Here is a 21,625-nt window from a genome sequence, read left to right as displayed (position 1 = left end):
ACAAGTCAAATTTGGAATCGATTTTGTGGTACAAGTTATTTCGTTTTCGAGTAAATTGGCTCCGAAGATTTTTTAGGTCAAAATTGAAAATAATCGGTCGTTCCAAAAGTTTTTTTTAACCCATATGTTGCCATAAAGGTTTTTGAATTCTCCATGTGATGTAGATTCATCAGTTTACCACTGGTAATATGAGTTCCCGAACAAAGAATATACTCTCTAAAAATTGCTTTTCTATCCATTCACTCTATACAATATGTAAAAAAAAATTATAATGTAAAAATATCATAACCCTGTGTCTGTTGGGATTTGGCTTTCCTCGCATACATTTCTAAATAGGACGTATGAGTGATATCTAACTGGCTTATTTGTACTTCATTACCTATAGGTAATATGATAAAATAATTATCCTTCCGTCATGGTCATTTATCAGTATTCAAGGCCCTAATTTCACTACATAGTAACTATGGGTATACACTAAAATCAAACTGTTTTTAAATTCATACAATATTACGGCAGATCTACTTGATTCTTCACCGAACCGAAACAATTTCTTTTATATAAATACTGCTAAAATAATAAACAATTTACAACGATTACGTAATTAATAAATCTACAAACCTTTTCCGGAAAGACATTTTTAATGTACGCCTCTCCCGTGGAAAAATTCATGCCGACGAGAATGCACGAATCAAAGAGACCGCCTTTGTTAATCTGCGGCTGAGCAATGTCCTCGTAATCACAACACGACACTGGCGATACCGCCTCATCGGCCGTATCTTCCCCAACTCTTGTCGCTTGACGCAGCGGAAATGATGAATAGGCGGCCATGTAATTGTTGGGATTAGTCTCGGCATCTGCGGGATTTGGCGTCTTGAGGGTTTGCTTTCGTCTCATCGGGAAAGTAGAGTAATCTTTATAATCCGCTTTTGTTTCAGTGTTGCTGATGTCTTCGGAGGAGGAGTTTGATATGCTGGTGGCGTTTTCTGCATCAATGTTGGAAGCGTTGGTGCAGCTTGATGGGCGGTTGCGGTGAATGCTTCCGGGAGAGATGAGGCCAGCGCGCGATGAGACGCTCCGCACGTAACGCTTGCGCTTCTCGGTGAGGCTGCGGGTCAGCTTGATAGATACTGCAAAATAAATAACAACTTATGCTAGAAACGACACTAATTCAGAATTTTATATGTTGTGCACTAAGGTATACATACATTTTGGGCAGAGGAACTATGTCCCCAAGCTACCCACGTCACTGGATTTTTTTCTTGTTACAGCCTATACTATCTGGAAATTGGCTATCATCAGGGCATTCTTCACCCTGCACACTGCAACCCGTAACCAAGGTATCACTGGATCAATGATACTAATTCTAACTAAACGTCCCAGCAATCAAAGAATCTTCTATACAGGCATCAATACTAAGGAAGACACATAAATTGGTAAACGGATAAAACAGATTGATGATAAAAGAAGAAGGTTACTTTACATTTATTTGTTCTATTTCTCCAATTTTCCATTTTGTCATGGAACCATATAAATTAATCCTTGAATATGACAATGCATACCTTCGTCACCCGTGTCATGATCGGTCTCCCCAGAGGTGTTTCCGTCAAGGATGCAAGCCTCGGCCACCGTGTCATATATCTCCGCCATCAGACGGTTCAACTGCAACAATAAAAATACAATATCAGTATGTTGTGGATTAATTAATGTGAAGGAGGTACACATTATAAATACAAGTGCTTATGATTTCAATTTTATCAAAACAAACACTGATCAAAGTGTCATCAATACTATAATAAAAATATAGCGAAAATATTTTATGTTGTTTTTCTTGACAACTACTCTTTATTGAAGTGTCACAGATAAGGTGGCTTGGACATTGGAAAAGCGATTTCCACACAGAATACTGGGGCGGCAATTCCAGAGTAGGGCTCAATCTCCGGGATCCCGGGAATCCCAGACTTTTCTAGGCACAGTAATCCCAGTGCAGAGCTTGTTTAAATTTCGAGATTCCTTCGCTGGAATATTTTTTTAAAGTGTTATGTTTCACAAATCAAGAACAGCTAACGATTTATCAAACATTATTAAAAAGTAGCTTACTAATTTCAAATTCGAAACACAGTGGAATAAATTTAGAAAAAAGTGATACAAGGTTTTAAAATCAAAACCCTTTGCCAACGTGGAATCTGAACGGGTTTTTATGGGATATGGGAAAATGGCGACTAAAATAAGATAATCACTAAAGAATGAAACCTTAAGACACTTTGATCTTATTGATATCGCATTTTAAATCTCAAAATATTAATTGAATTCTTTCAAATGTTTTATGCATTTTTTAAACTGTTTTATATATTAGAATTCTATTAATACTGTATAAATTTATGTATAACGACTGAAAAATAAAACATCTGATCCAACTCTTATTTTTTTTTTTTTTTTTTTTTTTTTTTTTTTTTTTTTTTTTTTTTTTTTCACTTGTAGCAAACACTTTGTGGGTAAACATAATTATAATAATTAAAATAAAATAACTTTGTTTAAATACCACTTTATTGATACTTTACACTTTATTTATTTATTTACACTTTATTTACCACTCAATAAAGTGGTATTTAAACAAAGTTATTTTATTTTAATTCTTATTTTTTTCTAAAAATTTAAACATTTAAATTCTCGGGGCCCTGGGAATGAAAATTGTCAGCACCGTAACCCCAATTCTTCAAAAAATCTCTGGGATTGAAAGCACTACTCCAGAAGGAAGATGTCTAGTTGGCCGTTTCAAGGTTAAGGAAAGCAACACCAGGGGCTAAGCAGCGTGCGAGGAGAGGCTGAGCCCACAATGGACAGACTCCGCTGACGTAGCCAAGGATATGGATGGCTGCCTAGAAGCGACTTGTCGAATGGATGGGTCCCAGACACAAACAAAGTATTTCATATAGCGATATTAAATAAATAAATACATCTTGGTAGGTATGAATAATAGCGAAAGATTTCCAAAGCGCATTTACAGATTAGGTAACTTTATCAAGGCGGTGTGAAAGTGTCATAAAAAGCTAAACAATCATTACATTCTTTAACTCACATTCCAACACCAAAAAATGCATGCCTATTTTAATAGATTCTACCATCATACTGTGTTGCCTATTAATTTGTTTTAATGTGAATACTACATAGTTCCCGCATCCCCTAGATGGGAAGGAGATGGGAAAGCGGTTTGAAGGTTTGGAAGTATTCCTGGCTATTCATAGTTGGTCATCAAACACAACTAAAGCCATTTCAAGCAACATTTCGATTCTGAACAGTTCTCTTTCATCAGGGAATACTGAGAGTATTACCACCTGTTACTTGATTACTTGAGTCACCAAACACGGCTAAAGCCATTTCAAGCAACGCTTCTATTCTGAACAGTTCTCTTTCATCAGGGAATACTGAGAGTATTACTACCTGTTACTTGATTAAATTAATCCAATTCGTACAATTCGAATTAAATCATACACCCCTTTCGCAAATGGCGATAAGGTTGAAATTCCCACATAATTTGGGTGCCTGTTTTGATTTACACAAAAAAGCATCGCCAAAATACATTTTTTATTTTATTTTGTGTTCAGACACAAATATTAAAATAGTTCTGATCATACTATAAAGAACATAATTTGCCACTTTATACAATAAAACCCACATCCGAAAAGGGGGTTCGTAAGTAGGATATTTTACACTTAATGGTTCTGAAATTATTTTTAATGGGTTATTTTTCTAGGCTTATAAAAATGCTCAATTATAGCAAAGGCCAAAATGTTTTCTACTTGCAGTAGTTAATTATTTCATTTGCGATCAAATTATTTTCAAATTAAAAACATTATTTTGCATAATATTGCATTACTTCAGCATTGCATTGCCTAGAATCAGTGGCGGCTTGTACTCACAAAAATGGGTGGCGTGCTAAAAATATTGTCAAACTATCCCCTATGCCAGGTAAATAATTCTAGCTATGTTGAAGCTTTATACCAACCTGCCGGAATTATCGGTATGCGAATTGTGAACTACAGTGGTGCCATCTTGGCGAGACAAATAAATGTATTGTATCTATGGGTATTTTCGCCTCGCCGAAGAGTTTAGTGGCAATGGTGAGCGCCATTCATGTTTCGGAGAAATTTCAATACTGCGTCAGCATTGGTGACATTTCTTCAAGATTGATGTGGAATTCGGTGGCACCATGTACTTATGACATGTTTTGCTATGCAAAGAACGAAAATTCGAGCCGGTTGAATTTAACTTAATACTCTTATAGTATTATATTTATTACTGTTATTTGTTTTGATTTTTGGTGGTATTTCGCCACTGGATAGAATGCTACTTTTTTGTGATGGGACAGCGTTGGTGGGCCTAAACAATATACACAGGAGGCCCCAAAGGGAAAATTTCACACTAGGATGTTGCAACCAGTGAACAAGTAGAGATAAGTACTTGAGCAAGTAAACAATGGTTCATACACATCCGATTGTGACTGCCACTGAAAAGACAAAACCGATAGAAGCATGCCGTGGGCGTGTCCTTGTGTCCGAAGCAAGTTCAATTCGGCCTTACTTCTAGTAAAATCATGAAACTAAACGAACCTGGCCAGAGCTATTCGAGAAAATTTGAAGTGGGGGGGAAAGTGTATGAAAAATGCATTTACCTACTTAAATTTTGTAATGACATGTCCCATCCTGTGGTTCATCAAATACCCAAAAACATGACAAGCCGTAATAATTACAATAACAATAAAAAAATAAAATCAAAATATTTAATTTTATACCACTTGACATGTAAATCATTTCAAAAGTTTGTCATACAAGATGGCTGCAAGGCCATTGTCTGTGTCCTAGGAGTTGAAAAGTCTTTCAATGTTGGCGACATCAGTTTTCTATTCCATATTTTCAGATTGTTTTTTTTTCAAGCAAATACTGCAGAGTTCCAACTGTTCCCAACTGTTTAAAGCTAGTGGAACTATGGCATCCCCAATTGAGTTATGCTGTGAAGGTGGGACTTGTGGGGAGGGGAAGGAGATGGGAAAGAGGAAGGTTATAAATTATCTGGTTATTCAGATCTAGTCACCAAGCATGGCCGTTTCAAACAACAACATTTCGATTCTTAAATTTTGGTCTTTCACTAGGACGATACTGAGAAGTACCTACCACTCTTACAGATGACGCTTCTAGGTATTATCTATTCAGTGGTGGTGGTGGCTGCCTACTTTCCATTCCACTGGCCACATTCATGACTAACCCAGCGCTTTAAACACACAATAATGATTGCAGTCGAATTATCACAATTACAGGAGCATGCGTGGGAAGTAAATCTGTGATCTATGTATACATTTTTCATACAATGTAGAGGAATTAGAGGAAAGATATGATATATGATTGATGATGAATAATTTCACATTCACGAAGGTCAGCTTCTGATGTAGCAAGTGACGAAGATGCAAGGGTGTGGAAGAATTTAATAGTGATTTGTGACGTCATATCATATCTGCGTACCTCTGCAAGACACGGTTAGAATGAATAACGCAAAAGGCTGACAGGTGTCAAAAATTATGATTATTTTTTTTGGTTCTACGTCAAATTTTCACTATTTGTAACTAGATATCACATTTTGTAATGCCGGAAGCGAAATTTCACCAATCAGAAACATTCTTGAAATGGCTTTAGCTATGTTTAGGCACAAATTTTAATAGCCAGATCGTCTTCCTCAACCTTCCATTTACCGTCTTATATTCCTCATCTCGTAATATTTTTCTGTTCGTTGAAGTTTAGGTACAAAACATTACACTATGTCGTATTTACACAGCGATATTGAGCCAAGGGCATGTTTCAGTTGTACACATAAGGCGTTATATCCTGTGTACTCTACAAGGTTATTTTTTAATTAAAAAATTTTGAACAATGTTCGTTAATACAAAAAAACAATATTTAGCGTCTTAAAATCTGCCTGTACCTTCATTAAACGTCATGATATTATGATCATACTGTTAAAATAACAAGTAATAACCTACATTTGCCACCCCATACCTTTCCCTTTTCACAAATCGAAAGGTTGGGGTCAGTCAGACAGACAGCAAAAATAATCAATAAAGTCACGAAAGCTGAAAACTGCGCTAGATTTTGACGTAACACGAAAACAGCCATTCCGCAATGTTACTTTGCTGTCGAACAAACATCGAAAAAAAATCTTGAACACATTAGTGAAACACTTCACAAAGCTAAAAATAAACATTGGCAGAGGTTTGTAAAAAGACTTGACTACATTACGAGTTAATTAGACTGTTCCCACAGTATCACACGGCACACACCGTTATCAGAACATGACTCAGAAGTTAAATAAAGAAAAACAAACATAAAAAATGTTACACAAACTCACTTGATATCAGTAATAAAGCGACAGAAACTAACGCACCGCATTGTTAAAACACCAAACTGATCAAAATCAATATAAATTCACAGAAATTAATACTTAAAATCAACTAAAAACGTGTTTATGATACAAAAACAATTCATATTGTCACAATATTATTTGTGTGAATTCTGTATGTAAAATCGTGCAATTTCCGCTTGAAACCGCAGTGCTTTTCGTATGTAAACATTTAAAATTAAAATACAGACTACAGAAGAGCTCTGTTCGTGTTAAAAATATAATTTAATTCATGTACATACAGTGACAATTAAATTATAAACCGACGAGCACAACCACGCCGATTAAAAATACGAGGAAAACTAAATTCAGCTTCAATAGTCACCAGTTTGCCAGTGAGTGATTGCGAAATTACCTGAAATGAGTTTAAGGAAAAATAAATGCTCCCACCGTTTTTTACATCCGTTTTCTTTGTGCTTTGTTATTTTGAATTTGAAAAATATAAATTTCGAAGTCTTTTCTTCTTCTTTACTACGAGTGAAATGCTGTGTGGAGGAGGCACTGGATGGCATACTTTTTTATGGGTTTTGATTATTATTACGTAGCTGACGTGTACCTGGCGTTGCTGTGGGTTATCCTTAGGAGATAGACATATACCATGGCGGGCTTTTCTGTAGGCCTTTCCAAGATATACAATTCCATAGAACATTATTTTGATGTATCTCATAAGGTTTAGCTAGCGTTAGCAATATACGCACCCGAAAATATTTTTTTACGACTTAATTACAAAACATCGACTTTTCTCTACTTTCTATAAGTAAAATATGCATGTATTATATGTGTAAACATTCGGAAAGAAATTCTCTAAATGATAGTGAAAACCCTATCAAAATCCGTAGCGTACTTTAGAAGAACTAAGCGCACAAACAGAAAAACTCGGATAGCGACTTTATTTTATTCTATTTAGAGATTCGCTGTTCAATAAAGTAAAACTATTTTTTTTTAAAATCTAGCTTTAAAGTACCCACCGCCCTTTCTTCCGTTTCTGAATTTGTAGCCACTATCAAACACGGTAGAGAAGAATAAGGATAAGAATAAAGGGAAGAACTACCAAACCTTCAAATTCAGTTCAAATAATAGCAATCGTTTCCTGGCGAAACAAAACGCTATTATAATAAATATATATTTTTTAAATCTATGCTGATTACCAATAAACTGCAATATAAAAAAAAAATAACTAAGGTTTTTTTAAGCGAAATATGTTGCTAGTGTAGATAGAGGAATTGAAGCCATGAAGCTTGGGTGGAAACCCCACGCATTTCTCAAATCAGCCACTGACCGGTTTTTTTATATTTTGAATCCGAAATATGGTCAACAATTGGTCATCAAAATCCGTTTTGCTACAATAGGATATAGCCGATGTCAAAATACATTTATATATTAATCATCATCCGTATGTGTAATAAGACCCATAATACTTTATTACGTAACATGTACGATTATTACATTTTTTTAGGGAACCAATATTCCTCACTTTCTCTCTTTGGCAGAAAATTTTCCCCACTTGCTGGGAAAATCCCACGCGGTTGACATCACCGGGAATGAATTATATCGCGCTTCTTACTAATGGCAATGAATTTAATCACACGATTATGTAACTTCAGAGGAGCTTCATTTTGTAGCAAGACAGTCAAAAAATTGTACAACTAAATTAAAACGTTAATCTTTGCAATATTTACATGATTGTCGACGTGGCGACAAAATCATTTCCTATTTACATACGAGTAACGGAACGTTAAAAACTCATACTCACAATAATTATATCATATTTCATTATTTTTTAGCGACATCAGTCGTACACTGACCACCGAAGAGCGCACATTGAAATAATCAGACCGTATGTAGAAAAGTAAAGTTCGCTAAACTAAGCCAAAGATTTGCAGCGCTGTCCATTGCGGGACTTTTCTACGCAGGGTCTGAATGTACGTTTTTAAACGAATCGCCTAGGGTGGCGCGACTTTAAAAGTGAGTGAGGTGGGTAAATTTTAACACATCTGTAAAAGTGTCTAACTAAGTAGTTTAACAAAATATTCAATTTTGGAAACAAGCCCGAGCTTTTGTTTAGCCGATTTGGGATATGTAGTTTAGTTTTTTTACGCAGCCGGCAATTTGCGCGCCATTGTAAAAATGATTAGTAATTTGTAAGCAGATTTTATTTTCGAGGACCGAATGGTGATATTACATTGCGAGTTGCCTGCATACTGTCAGATTCATTTGTTGACAAATCACCGAAGTGGGACGGTCACGCCACCTCCCTCGCAACTTGTTTTCTTCCCCTTTGTCGATAAATTTTATAAAATTAAGTACGTAAAAACAACACCACACATTTTTGTCGGTTTTTTACTTCAGTGGAAAACACACTATTGTAGTAGTTCTTTCATCATTTGTGCATAGTGAATGAGAAATAACATAATAACGTGCCCATTAGAAAACGCAACACGACGCGCTTGGAATGTTATTAACCCTTCCAATGCCACTGGTGCCAAAAGAGGGCCACTTTATTTTATTGTGCACTTGGCCGTTTTTGGCTCATTGTTAAAACCGTGCGAAGACTGTTAAATTTAATTTAAATACCAAGGTGTGGAGTTATTTTATCACGCATATTATTTGTAGGAAAAAATATGAATAGTTTAGTAACGCATGCGCTATACACGGTGTCCAGAATCTCGTGGTACAAGCAGGCAGCTTTGTGGTATAACTGTTTTGATTTTAGTTTTTGTTTTCGAGTAAATAGAGTCCAAAGTTTGCAATTTTTTGGTCGGTAGTGGGGTTAATATCAGCTGTTTTGTGTCTTTTAAAATGTGTCGAATCGTAGACCCCTTAGTTGCCTAAAATAAATTAAAATGCTCAGATCGAAAAAAAACAGTTTTTTGGGTTTTCTGTGTGATGTAGATTAACCATTTTCCCGTTTGCGCTACGAGTTTTTAGACACCGTGTACATAGGTATTTTAACGCAATAGTCCTTCGAAGGAATAATAATTGATATCACGCAAAAGTCTCTGTGGTTAGGGAATAAGTTCTATGACCCTTTCATTCTTCAGTAGAGAGATAATAAACATGTATTATAGAAGTGTACCGTGGACGAGTCTGTCTGCCCGAAGTAAACTCTAATTTCCCATAACCTGTAGAGAAATCGATCAAATATCGAAGTTTATTCTGAAGATAATTAATTTGATTGAGTCTGTCTGGGGCCTAGAATCGAAAGGTCTTATGTTAACTAGCCACATCAGTTTTCATTCAAATCCGTACAGATCACACGCATCTATTGTTTTTTTTAACTACGAAGTAATGCAAAATCATGTGTTTTTGGTTTGAAAATTTGGTCGCCTAGAAATGTTTCAGATGCTTTAATTAAATAATGCGAGTAGAATACATCTTGGCCTTTGAAATAATCGAGTATTTTTTAGATAAGTCTTTTTATAAGCACAGAAAAAATAATATAAAGGCCTATGAAAACTGCTTTAAAGTTAAAAATCTTCTACTTACGAACCCATTTTCGGTTATGATTTTATTTTTATAATGTGGCAAATTAAGTTATTTATGAAACGATCGAAAAAAATTAAATATTTATGCCTGAACATCCACAAAATAAAATAAAAGGCACTTTTTGGCCATGTTTTTTTCTTGCATAAATCAAAACAGGCGGATGGTGTTAAGCGGGAATTTAAACCTTATCGCCATCTACGCAAGGGTTGTTATTGATAGCGTCTCAATTTAAAATATTACACGACGTAGTAATAAAAAATATTAAATATTATTTCTTAATAGCTATGAGGTATCCCGTCCTAAATACCGTCAGAAACAAAGGTACAACATACAAATTAAATTAACATTTATAGAAAATCTATAGGAATATTTATAAAAATTTTAAAAAACAAAAATATTTTTTTTTTTTAAATCCCTTATAGGTATTTCTTTCTTTCCAGTTCCGCTCAGCTGTAACTCTTAAACGGGCTTCCTGATTAATTATAAGAATGGCAAATTTAAAACAATAAATTACTTATCGCAATTGAATGAATTTCGTAACATCCACTAGGCAAGTTATAAAATTAATAAACTAGGGTTTTCCAAGTGGATTTTACCCGTAAAAACCTATTGGGTTTTTAGGGTCGTGGAAAATTCTGCCAGCCCTGCTTGCTAGATAACTTTACAATATAATTAAATCTGTATTTCACAATCTTAAACAATAATTTTACATCATCATCCATCTATTGTCAGGTCAAGGAAAACGCATTGTATAAATTGATACAATGCAAAGATATTTTTTTTATTGAATGCCTTAAATGACGTATAAAAATATATTATGCATTAAAACAAGTTATTTGCCTTACTCTGCGGAACACGGAGTAATTCTTAAGGCAGTTATAGACGACTGGTTTGCCCAGTAGTTTATATACGCAATTATTCGACGCGGTGGCTTCAGTTAGTTCCTGGGCCGGCCAGTCTGTAGACATCTTTATTAGTCAGATATCCTCTTATATGTTAGACCTTGGCTTGACCTAATTCAGCATATCGCTCCCATACACTGAGGTAGGTGACACATTACACTATACGCATCACGGATTAGCCTATTTCAACATATCGCTCGCCATACACTACCAGTTGGAATGTATGGCGAGCGATGTGCTGAAATAGGCCAAGTCACGAAAATATAGTGTGGTCTGTCACGGGCTTAAATGTTGTTGCATACATATCACCTCGGCACGACATCAGCATCGCCGCAGCTCGAGCCGTTCAGAATTCTTCGTATGAAACTCCACACAAATTGTATTTGTTTGGAGTTCGTATGATACTCAAATTGTAATGGTATTAGTAAAACATAAGCTGCTCATTAAAATCATGATGTTCTGGAAAGTATTACGCTTTATTTCCACGATAACTTCACCAGAGCTAGGCAGCACAGGCGTTATTTTTCCAAGAAGCAGGACCAATCCACTAATGATCATGTCTTTTGGGAGAATGACCACTACATTCTTAAACCACCTTTCTTCTGAGAAGAAAAATGCTCCAGTGCCAATATCACTCCTATGGGCGGGCATGTAATTTTAATGGTAACAAAAGCTCCTGGCAGCAAATGTGTTAAAACTTCAGTGATATCAAGATTGCAATAAATATTTTTTGACACAAGGCTGCGTCTCAACAGATGTAATTAATTAATAAATGTATGTAATTAATTGTAAATTTTGTAAAATAAATTGGATTCGCCGTTTTTCACAATCAATCAATATATATTATAAAAGAAAGTGTACAATGTGCGTGCCGCTAAAATTCAGAAACATGTCCCGCTACGATCAAGGGAGTTATATGGTGTGGTAGCCCTCTATCCCCCATCCGTGAAGAAGGTTCCCGTTTTTACCTGAAGGGCGTGCTTTTGAAGATATAAAGGCTGGAAGTTTCGCCCACAAGAAATTTCTAGAACAGTCCAGAACATTCGAGAGCATTCCAGAACATTGTGGATTGTTGTGGAATGTTCGGGAAAAGTCTGGAATGTTAGGGAACATCCCAGATCATAATGAACTAAAAACGGAATTACAGGTCGTTTCCTGATGAACTTTTAGTAAATTCGTAATTGTGACAATACATTGATATCTGTAAATAGTATAAAACAAAGTCACTCTCCGCGTCTGTCCGTTTGTGCGCTTAGGTATTCTTAACTATGCAACAGAGTTTAATAGAGATATCATTATCATTTAGAGAATTATATAATGCATGGATATTATATGCATTGAAGGTAGAGAAAAGTCGACTAACGCCGGGTACACGTCAGCTATTAAATAAAAAATACAAATACTGCAAAGCAACCAATCAGCATCGTAACGGCATCGCCTCTCCTCGGGATAAGCTATTGAAATGAGTCGAGACGGAATCGATTCGATGCAGAGCCGAAAAGTGTGCGATAACCTTTAGAAAAAATTAATAATAAAAATAAGCAATTCTTACCTCTTTTTGCTCGTGTGGTTCCATTTTCAAAAATAATAATGTCTTTTCAAATTAAATTGCACAAACTTTCAAAGAATGGGTATCACTAGTCACTAGCCTACACAAAATAACTTATTAATTCTACGAAATAAATAATTCATATTTGATTAATTGATAAGGGGCGAGTTTGATAAAAAATGGTTTATTTTTATAGTTGTCCATTGGCTTATCGATCGAATTTCCGGAAATTCGTAGGCAACGATCAAGTTCGTTTATAACGAAAACGACGGTGATCGAAAAAATTAGGTCTTTGTTAATTATTTCATATGTATTGTGTATGCACGTCCAATGGGCAGTTAAATTTATCCAAGAAAAGGCCGTGTTCATGACATATTTAGCCCCAGTTGTTTGAACTTCCGTCTCATTTGATCGACGATTAGCGCCATTTTGAATATTTCACATTTGAACGGTCCTCGTTAACGGTCGTTTCTGGGCCTGTTTCGGCGTTTGATCAAATTTGATTTGCTGTCAAGCACGGCGGTCAGCTGTTATTATGATTCAGAAAATCTAAAAATTATTTTTATTTTATTCGCGATATATATATATATTTTTTTTATGAAATTAGCAAATTAATTTTACTAATTACCAAAGTACCTACCTACCTATAGCATAAATATTAATAAAATACAAAATTATAAATAAAATTACCCCGATAAAACCTTTCAAATCTTTACCCCATAACGTAACAGAAATAAACTTCTTTTTTGTAGTGATTTTTTTGGTATTATGCCGTATTGCGCTACCTCCATCTTCAGTCAACGTTTCGGACAGCATTACAATATTCATCATCAGGGCAGGTGGACACATAATACTTTAATACTTTTGGCCGTGAAAATCTCAAATCATAAAAAACTTATTTGTCTTCAAGAACAAAAGAAGTTTTAAATTTGTGACGAAAGAACTTATCATAGCAATAAAAAGTATTAAATGCATTAACATCTTATATTAATATTTTCAATGAAATTTTGAAAGGATTAAGACACAAAATTACACAATAAAAAATTAAAACTACCCTCAAATAAAATAAAAATTATTAATTTTTTCAAATATTAATTCAGAAATTCTCAAGTTAATAATTTGATCCGATAAGCATAGTTTTATCTTTTGATGAAAAAAATATATTTGTAATCTAGATTTTAAAACACGTGGGCAGCCGATACAATTATACTGGTCTTGACGTTTGCAGGTGTGTTGGGTTAGGTTAGGTTAGTGGCCACCAAAGCACTCTACTACAAGTGCCGTCCAATCGTGCAATTTATGTCCCCACCTATTGGGATTGAGCGCATGCGGTGGTGAGGGTCCGCCCCCAAGAGCCATACATAACATAATATAATTCTATCATGCTAAGCAGAGTACAAATCAAAAACAAAAACTTTTCAGGAGAGCTATTTCAACTTTATAAACTGTGAGTACTTTTGTGAATTTTTATACTGTGAAGATATTGTCCCAAAGATTTAAAACATGAATATTTTTTTTTACTTATACTCGTTATATCTAGCATGATAGATATACAGGGTGTCCGGAAACTCGTAGTACAAGCGGGAAACTGGTGAATCTACATCACATTTGGAGTCGATTTTGTAGTATATTTTTTTTTTATTTGAGCTTTCGTTATCGAGTAAATCGAGTTTGAAGTTGATTTTTTTTTTTTTTTTTTTAATCAAATTCTTATTAATTATTACTGAAGATCAAAGTACCCTACTAATTAAAACTATTTGAAAGTAAAACAAATGAAGAAACTCGGATTTGAAGCATTATTTTGAAATCACCCTTCATTTAACCCGGTGTAATCATAAAATATTTCTGCTCTGCAGGGTTAAAACATCTGTTATTCAACCCTAAACACCAGAAAAAACTTTAACCCTAAAATAGCCGAAAAATATTTTTTTTTGGTTTTTTTTTTTTTTTTGAAAATGCTCAAATCAAAAAACTTTGTTTTTTTGGGTTCCCCATGTGATGTAGATTCTCCAGTTTCCCGCTTGTACTACGAGTTTCCGGACACCGTGTATAAGCTGGACCATCACGACAGAGCCAATGACCCAAATTACCCCGCGCCGAGCCAAAACTCATCGTATGTTGGAAAACTCAGATGGCTCGGCAACCTTCGCTCGGCTTGATTTTCGACGTGTTCAAAATACAACACGCCGAGCCACGTGCCAAGTCGTGGCTCGGCTCGGTCGTATCAAATTCGTGGCAAATCACCTAGCTGATAATACAACTTGACGAAAACAGCTTTGTTGTTCAACTATTTTTATCATGTTGATTTAGCAACCCATTCTATCAAATCTCAGAGTGAAAAAACGTAACATTGACCTTCTGTTCGAAGGTTAAATAAATGAAGATTTTTATTTTTATTTTTAGGTTATAACTAAAATTAAAATGAATCGTGATTACGAAAAACATTTAACAAGGATGTTTAAATAATTAAATTAATTTGTAATTATAAATCTTAATCTCGATTAGTTGCATCCCGGATCTTAATAGATTTTTTCTTTCTAACGAAGAAATTGTGAAACAGCTTGACACAGTTATCTAAGCAGACGGTGTGACGAATCAAATTTCGTCACAAATAAATTTGAACGTTAAACTAAGTATGTCCCGCAGTGTGCGCCCAAAGACAAAGAAAGTGTTGACAGACGGGGGTTGTAAAGAAAGAAGTGAGAAGTGCGGGGTAGGGCGACAGGTCCTACGAGCTCAAGAAAGAAAGACATTCAAGATCGAGGCGGGAGAGAGAGGAGATCGAGACAGGAGTGGTGGTGAAGTACGCGCTCCCCGCCCAGCGGTGTGATGCTGGGCGGCGGATGAAGAAGTTACAGTCGAGTTAGAGAAAGTGATTTTCAAGTGTTATCCTCCGCCCGGCGACGTAATGTTGGGCGGGAGGCGAAGAAAGTGCGGTGATCAGACGCGGCCGGGAGGGCCTAAGTTGCAGAACTGCAGAAGCTGCCATCTAGGACTTCGGCCTTACTAAGGCCATCGAACAAAATCAGCTCAGTGACAACAGTGTAGCTACAGTGAACAATGACAATGCGAATAGTGAAGAAGTAATCCGAACCATATGACAACTAGTTAAGTTATAGATGTAAGTAGATCTAAGTATAATTTAAATTTAGTATTAACCCTTGAAAAACCCTATTAAAATCAAGACTTATAATTATTAGATGTTCTTAATTAAATTCACCTCCCTAGTCCCCGCCCAAGCGACACGAATTGGTGAGAAGGCAGAACATACGAATTGGTAAGTATAAGAACAGCAATATATTTAAGTATGATTCTGAGCTAGATGCCGGAGGAGACGATAACGTGATATATTGTCACAATGGCGCCCAATGTGAAGCGGTTTTAGATATTTTACTATATCTATCACTAATGTTATTGACATTCTTAAAACCCATCCCTGAACAAAGGTAAATATTTGCATGTTCTAATTTATATTGAATTTTGTATTATTTTTCTCGCTCTTGTCATGTTGTGTCTCGAGTTACCGTTGCTTGGGTGTTTCGTTTTTTTGTATAGTGTAAACAAATGTACTGTGACGAAGTCAGATGCGTAATATGCGTCTCATGTCAAGTGCTATTTTTGTCGGAGGGCAGTTAAATCATTTTAAAATTCGGCGTTTTGACACATTTGGGACTGTGTTAAAATTAACCATTTATCGGAGTAATATTTTCAACACAAGTAAGGCGGGTGATGTCAAGTGGCTATTTTTTATTTGTTAAAATGTATTAAGGATAGTAATTTTAAGGTACCCATTGGAGTTTATTTTTTGTTGCGTTTTAGGCAGGGGTGTTTGACCCCGAGTAAGGATCATATATTATTTGTCCCGTTGACAAAGGTCATCAAATTAAAGATTGTGGTGAGCTGAGTCAGCAAATATAGAATTGCTGTGTATGAACGGCATAAGAATAACAATGTATTTTCTATATGTCATTCGGAGAAATTCATTTTCATACCACAATTTCGATCAATTTTATGTGTTCGGTAAAAATCCGATAGTTAAAAATTGATGGCAGAAGGCGACCGATAGAGAGGGGAGAGAAAGGGTTAGGCGCATTCACTTAACGCGATTTGAGAAAAACAAATATCTTCGTTCGGCGAAACCGTACATTATCTTGTATCTAAAGTCTCGCAATGTTTCGGATAGTAGTCTGCGCAGATGAGAAAATAAAAGGGCGCGTGCGAATGTGATGACGAACTGCGTTAGTTACGAATTGGAGCACTTACCACCGACACGATTTGTGAGGTACAAATACTTACGTTTGATGAACTTAGTATGGCTGCCTTTACACTTGGAAGTTTTTTCCTGTAAGTTGCTCACGTAAGCGACTTACGACAAATTTACCAATGTAAACGACACCATAAGTCGCTTACCGTAATTTTTACCAAGTTACAGAAGTTTATCTTACGTAAATTTTTGACAGATCTAATCGCTCACGCGGGAATTTACGACTCTCTCACAGCTTATCAAAACAGATTGATAAGTTGAGTCGCTTACCGTAAGTTTTGACGTCACTGTCGGGATGGTAAAACAGAAATCTGCAACACTGACAGGTCTTTCTGCCGTTGCTCCTCGGGACTAATGTTTATGTTTATTTGTCGCCATGAACAGCTTTATGAAATAATACACTGCAATAATCTATGGAGACTAACATAACATTATTTATCATTAACACAATGTCCTGTTTAAAAAATGCCCGTGTAAATGTGTGATAATGATTCTAGTATTCGACTTCGTGAACTGATGGATCAGCAAGGGATCAGCTATCAAACTTCACAACAAATTAATATCTCCAATGAATGCATACAAAAATGCAATACAGGAATACATAGAAAACATTACCTGACGACAAAAATCGAAGAGTCACCATTATTTTTCTAACTAACTAACTAACCATCACGCCGTTTCCCCGCAGGGGTAGGCTGAGAGGACGGACCGCCAAACAACTCGGTCTTGGCACACGCTTCTTGCCTCATTCACACATCGTCTAATACATACTCTTCTATTATTCTGACTCTTGACATGGCCCGACTCAAGAATATGATTCACTTGGTCGTGCCATGTCTTCCTCGGGCGTCCCCAACTTCTGCTACCATTCACATTTGCATCGTATATTCTCCTTACACTCCTTTCTTTGCTCATTCGCTCTACATGCCCAAACCATCTAAGCGTCCCTTTCTTCATCTTACTCATTACGCTTACATCAGCCTTGTACTCTTTGCGGATCTCCGCATTTCTCACACGATCGTACATGGTGTTCACACATACGCCTCAGGAATCTAATTAATTTTTCAGTTGGTGAAATAGCATTCCGAAAACGAGTATCATTCTTTTTAATTAGCGGTCCAACCATTTCCAATATGTATTAGAAGTCAGTTGCTCTAATTTGGATAAAATTAAAGAATTTTCGTTCATCCTCAATTCTTAATTCTGCCGTTAAACGAACGAAAGCCCCATCAGTACTTTTTCTTTGAAGCCAACTCCTAATCCAACACACTCTGCGGGCCCTTACGTTTTTGTTTGACAAAATTGTGCATATTATCGCAGCGGCAATCCGTTGTGTGCGGAAATGGGTACTATATGGGGATCCATGATCTAACCGTAAATAAACAAATCCCTTATCAAATATTACTAACTGACAGCGCGTTGTTGTCAGGAAGCCATATTACCAAAAATAGAATTATTGGTGTAGCGGTCTCTGTGAGAAGTTCGTAAGTTAAACTTCCAAACAACTTCCGTGAGCATTATTTACGATAAGTTGGATGCATATGTAATCGCTCCTGTGAGTAACTTATCAAAAATTTACGAAAGTCGTAAATTTTACTTACAAGTGTAAACCTAGCCTATGAGAGTACCTAAATGTCTCCATATCTAAAAAGTAATCTGCGTGCGTGATAAAAGACCGGTGTTGGTAGAGGTGCGTCCACAAGTTAAAAAATGTGAAATGCGAACGGAAACGTAAAGGAGCACTGAACGTTCCACGATTTGAGTGGTACAAATATGCATGTTTGACGAAATTATTATGAGAGTACCTAAATGTCTCCATATCTGAATAGTCTGCATGCGTGATAAAATACCGATATTGGTAGAAGTGCGTCCACAAGCGAAAATGCGAAAACAAAAGCGAGCACTGAACGTTCCATGATTTGAGTGGAACAAATACGCGCGTTCGTTGAAATTAGTATGTGTGTACCTAAACGTCTCCATATCTGAAAAGAATTCTGCGCGCGTGATAAAATACCGTAAAATATGTAAAAGTGCGAAAAATTTAAATAAAATGGGATGATGCATTGAAGCATTGGCCAGCAGGGATGATAAAATGTGACATGTTGAGGTTGCATCTTAAAAGCGGTTGAATGAGAGACAGAGTATCCGGTTTTGGTGGTTTCTCCGCGTAATAGAAACTACCTGGCGCTCAATTTCCATTGTGTATCACGTCGGGAGATACACTACAACTCTGTTACCATATATTGTTTAGTTTTTTATCATTCATTTCATTTCAGATGTACTATGTATGTACACCAGATTTCTTGTTTTTGTTATCGAAGATGTAGGCGTTAATAATAGATTAAGGTAAATGAGGAGTGAATAAAGATTAGTAACGGCCTCTTTTGCAAAGTACAACTAAGGTTTAGGTTTAAGTGATCAACGTGTATTGATAAGGAGTTATGCGTATGTAAGTATGGAATTCTATTATACTTCAGACATGCCAGCAGAACTGAGGGGAGATGAAACTGAAGTGGTAGGTATGAATTCCCAACTCCTTCCCTATCCTGATTCTTTGAAAAATTTATGTTGTCATTAATAATATTGTCATTAATAATGTTGTCATTTCATGTTGTCATTTAAAATCTTGTCATTAGTTTTTGGTCACATGCTTGGGAAGAAATTTGTAAACAAAAATTGAAAGGTTTATATCCTCAAGTGTCTGGAGAGGATTAGATCGCTTGGTTAAAATAAAAAGTGTTTATGTTAGTCGAGGTGTTAGTATTCATCGTTGATTTTAATGTGTTTTATTGTCACTTTTATTGTTTTCATGTTATTTTATATTGATAGGCTAAATGTTTGGACTTGAGTTTTGTTGTGGGTTTGAAAGAGCGTGTAGCGAAAAGGATTGTCGTTGAAAATGAGATATGATGAAAAAGAGAAAAAAATGATGAGGATAAGTAATGATAAGAAATGTTAAATTTAGAATATTGAATTGTTTATAATTTAAGATTTACCATGTTTAGAGTTAAGAAGGTTGTCATATGGGAAAAGGGAAATAGAAAATTATGTTTGTAGGAAACCATAATTTTCTTTTGTAACGAAGGGGGTGTTGTGACGAATCAAATTTCGTCACAAATAAATTTGAACGTTAAACTAAGTATGTCCCGCAGTGTGCGCCCAAAGACAAAGAAAGTGTTGACAGACGGGGGTTGTAAAGAAAGAAGTGAGAAGTGCGGGGTAGGGCGACAGGTCCTACGAGCTCAAGAAAGAAAGACATTCAAGATCGAGGCGGGAGAGAGAGGAGATCGAGACAGGAGTGGTGGTGAAGTACGCGCTCCCCGCCCAGCGGTGTGATGCTGGGCGGCGGATGAAGAAGTTACAGTCGAGTTAGAGAAAGTGATTTTCAAGTGTTATCCTCCGCCCGGCGACGTAATGTTGGGCGGGAGGCGAAGAAAGTGCGGTGATCAGACGCGGCCGGGAGGGCCTAAGTTGCAGAACTGCAGAAGCTGCCATCTAGGACTTCGGCCTTACTAAGGCCATCGAACAAAATCAGCTCAGTGACAACAGTGTAGCTACAGTGAACAATGACAATGCGAATAGTGAAGAAGTAATCCGAACCATATGACAACTAGTTAAGTTATAGATGTAAGTAGATCTAAGTATAATTTAAATTTAGTATTAACCCTTGAAAAACCCTATTAAAATCAAGACTTATAATTATTAGATGTTCTTAATTAAATTCACCTCCCTAGTCCCCGCCCAAGCGACACGAATTGGTGAGAAGGCAGAACATACGAATTGGTAAGTATAAGAACAGCAATATATTTAAGTATGATTCTGAGCTAGATGCCGGAGGAGACGATAACGTGATATATTGTCACAACGGCCACAGGAGGAACCAACTATATTTATATTCACAAAATGTGACCCACCGACTGTCAAGTTAAGTGTGTCAAACTGAAGGTACTTTCTTGGGAAAATTCTCTATTCATCATTTCATATTTGTTGTGTTCCATTTTTAAAGTTTACTAAAAGATAAATAGAAGAAGTGTGAATCGATTTGAAAGAAAACTAATGTCGCCTAATTCATAAGACCTATCTAATCATAGGCCCCAGAAAGATCAGATGAAATTGATTATCTGTTCATGATAAAATTTGGATGGTTGAAAATGTTTGCACAATTTCGTCAGAAGCAAGGATATTTTTTCTTACTTAGGGTTCACTTACAATGGTTTAGACAGATTCAACTATATTGGCGATTAAGTACAGCTAACAAAGGGAAAGCAAGATTAGACCATAGGAATTAATAAGTACAGTTTAGACCCGAGTAAATAATTTGAAAGTGTAGGTAGATACTAAAAACAATGACAAGTACCGTAAAATGGGATGACTTTGATCAATTTTCAACCAAGAAACTAATTAACTTTTTACAAAATCATTTGTGTGGGAAATTTTTATGTCATTTTTTATTGCACATGAAAACAATCGAAATATATTTAAAAAGATGCAGGTATATAGGCATTTTCGCCAAAGTTTGAATATTGTTTTTATGACATGACCAACGAAATTGAATGAATTTTTCATAGTATTGTCTAATAGAGTATTGGAACTTTATATATTTATTCAGTCACTTAAATACATATAACTGTCGAACATGTATATATTTTTAATTAATTATTTAGAACAAAATGTACCTAGTTTGTTTTTACCATGTCCCGTTTCTACATTGAATGAAACAAAGTATGTATTCGAAATTATTTTTAGGTGCATAAATTTAATTTTGTAAAATAAATAGCTTATATCATAATATACTTTTTGAAAATATACAGTTTTTACGTGAATTTGGAAAAACATTGAAAAAAATTACGTTTAACATTTCTGGTATGGAATTCGTTAGTTTCATTCCGTGACCACGTATATATTTTTAACGACGTTTTTAGATGCTTTTACTTAGGAATAAAATCGTAAACAATTATATTAATTTGCATGAACTACCCC

General features: G+C 35.7%; 1 protein-coding gene across 4 annotated transcripts in view; it reads right to left on the bottom strand.

Moving 5' to 3' along the window:
- LOC149410558 (uncharacterized) overlaps positions 1-21,625 on the bottom strand; it is a 100,143-nt gene that overhangs the window by 21,014 nt on the left and 57,504 nt on the right. The window contains exons 1-3 of one of the 4 annotated variants that reach the window (XM_089648170.1): positions 12,385-12,536; positions 1,560-1,659; positions 619-1,127 (exon numbers count right to left, since the gene is read on the bottom strand). The exons of 1 other annotated variant lie outside the window; for it this stretch is intronic. In XM_089648170.1, coding sequence (XP_089504296.1) covers positions 619-1,127; positions 1,560-1,659; positions 12,385-12,408 — 633 coding nt within the window. In that variant the 5' untranslated portion in view covers positions 12,409-12,536. Of the gene's footprint in view, positions 1-618; positions 1,128-1,559; positions 1,660-6,393; positions 6,716-12,384; positions 12,537-21,625 lie in introns of those variants that run through there. 2 more of the 4 variants (XM_089648172.1, XM_089648168.1) reach the window with 2 other exon arrangements.

This window comes from Hesperophylax consimilis, chromosome 27 (genome assembly GCF_061612785.1).
Source record: "Hesperophylax consimilis isolate HC1 chromosome 27, BYU_Hcon_1.0, whole genome shotgun sequence".
Classification (NCBI taxonomy): Eukaryota; Metazoa; Arthropoda; class Insecta; order Trichoptera; family Limnephilidae; genus Hesperophylax; species Hesperophylax consimilis.
Note: the sequence above shows the minus strand (reverse complement) of the source record. Positions and strands in the feature narration are given on the sequence as shown.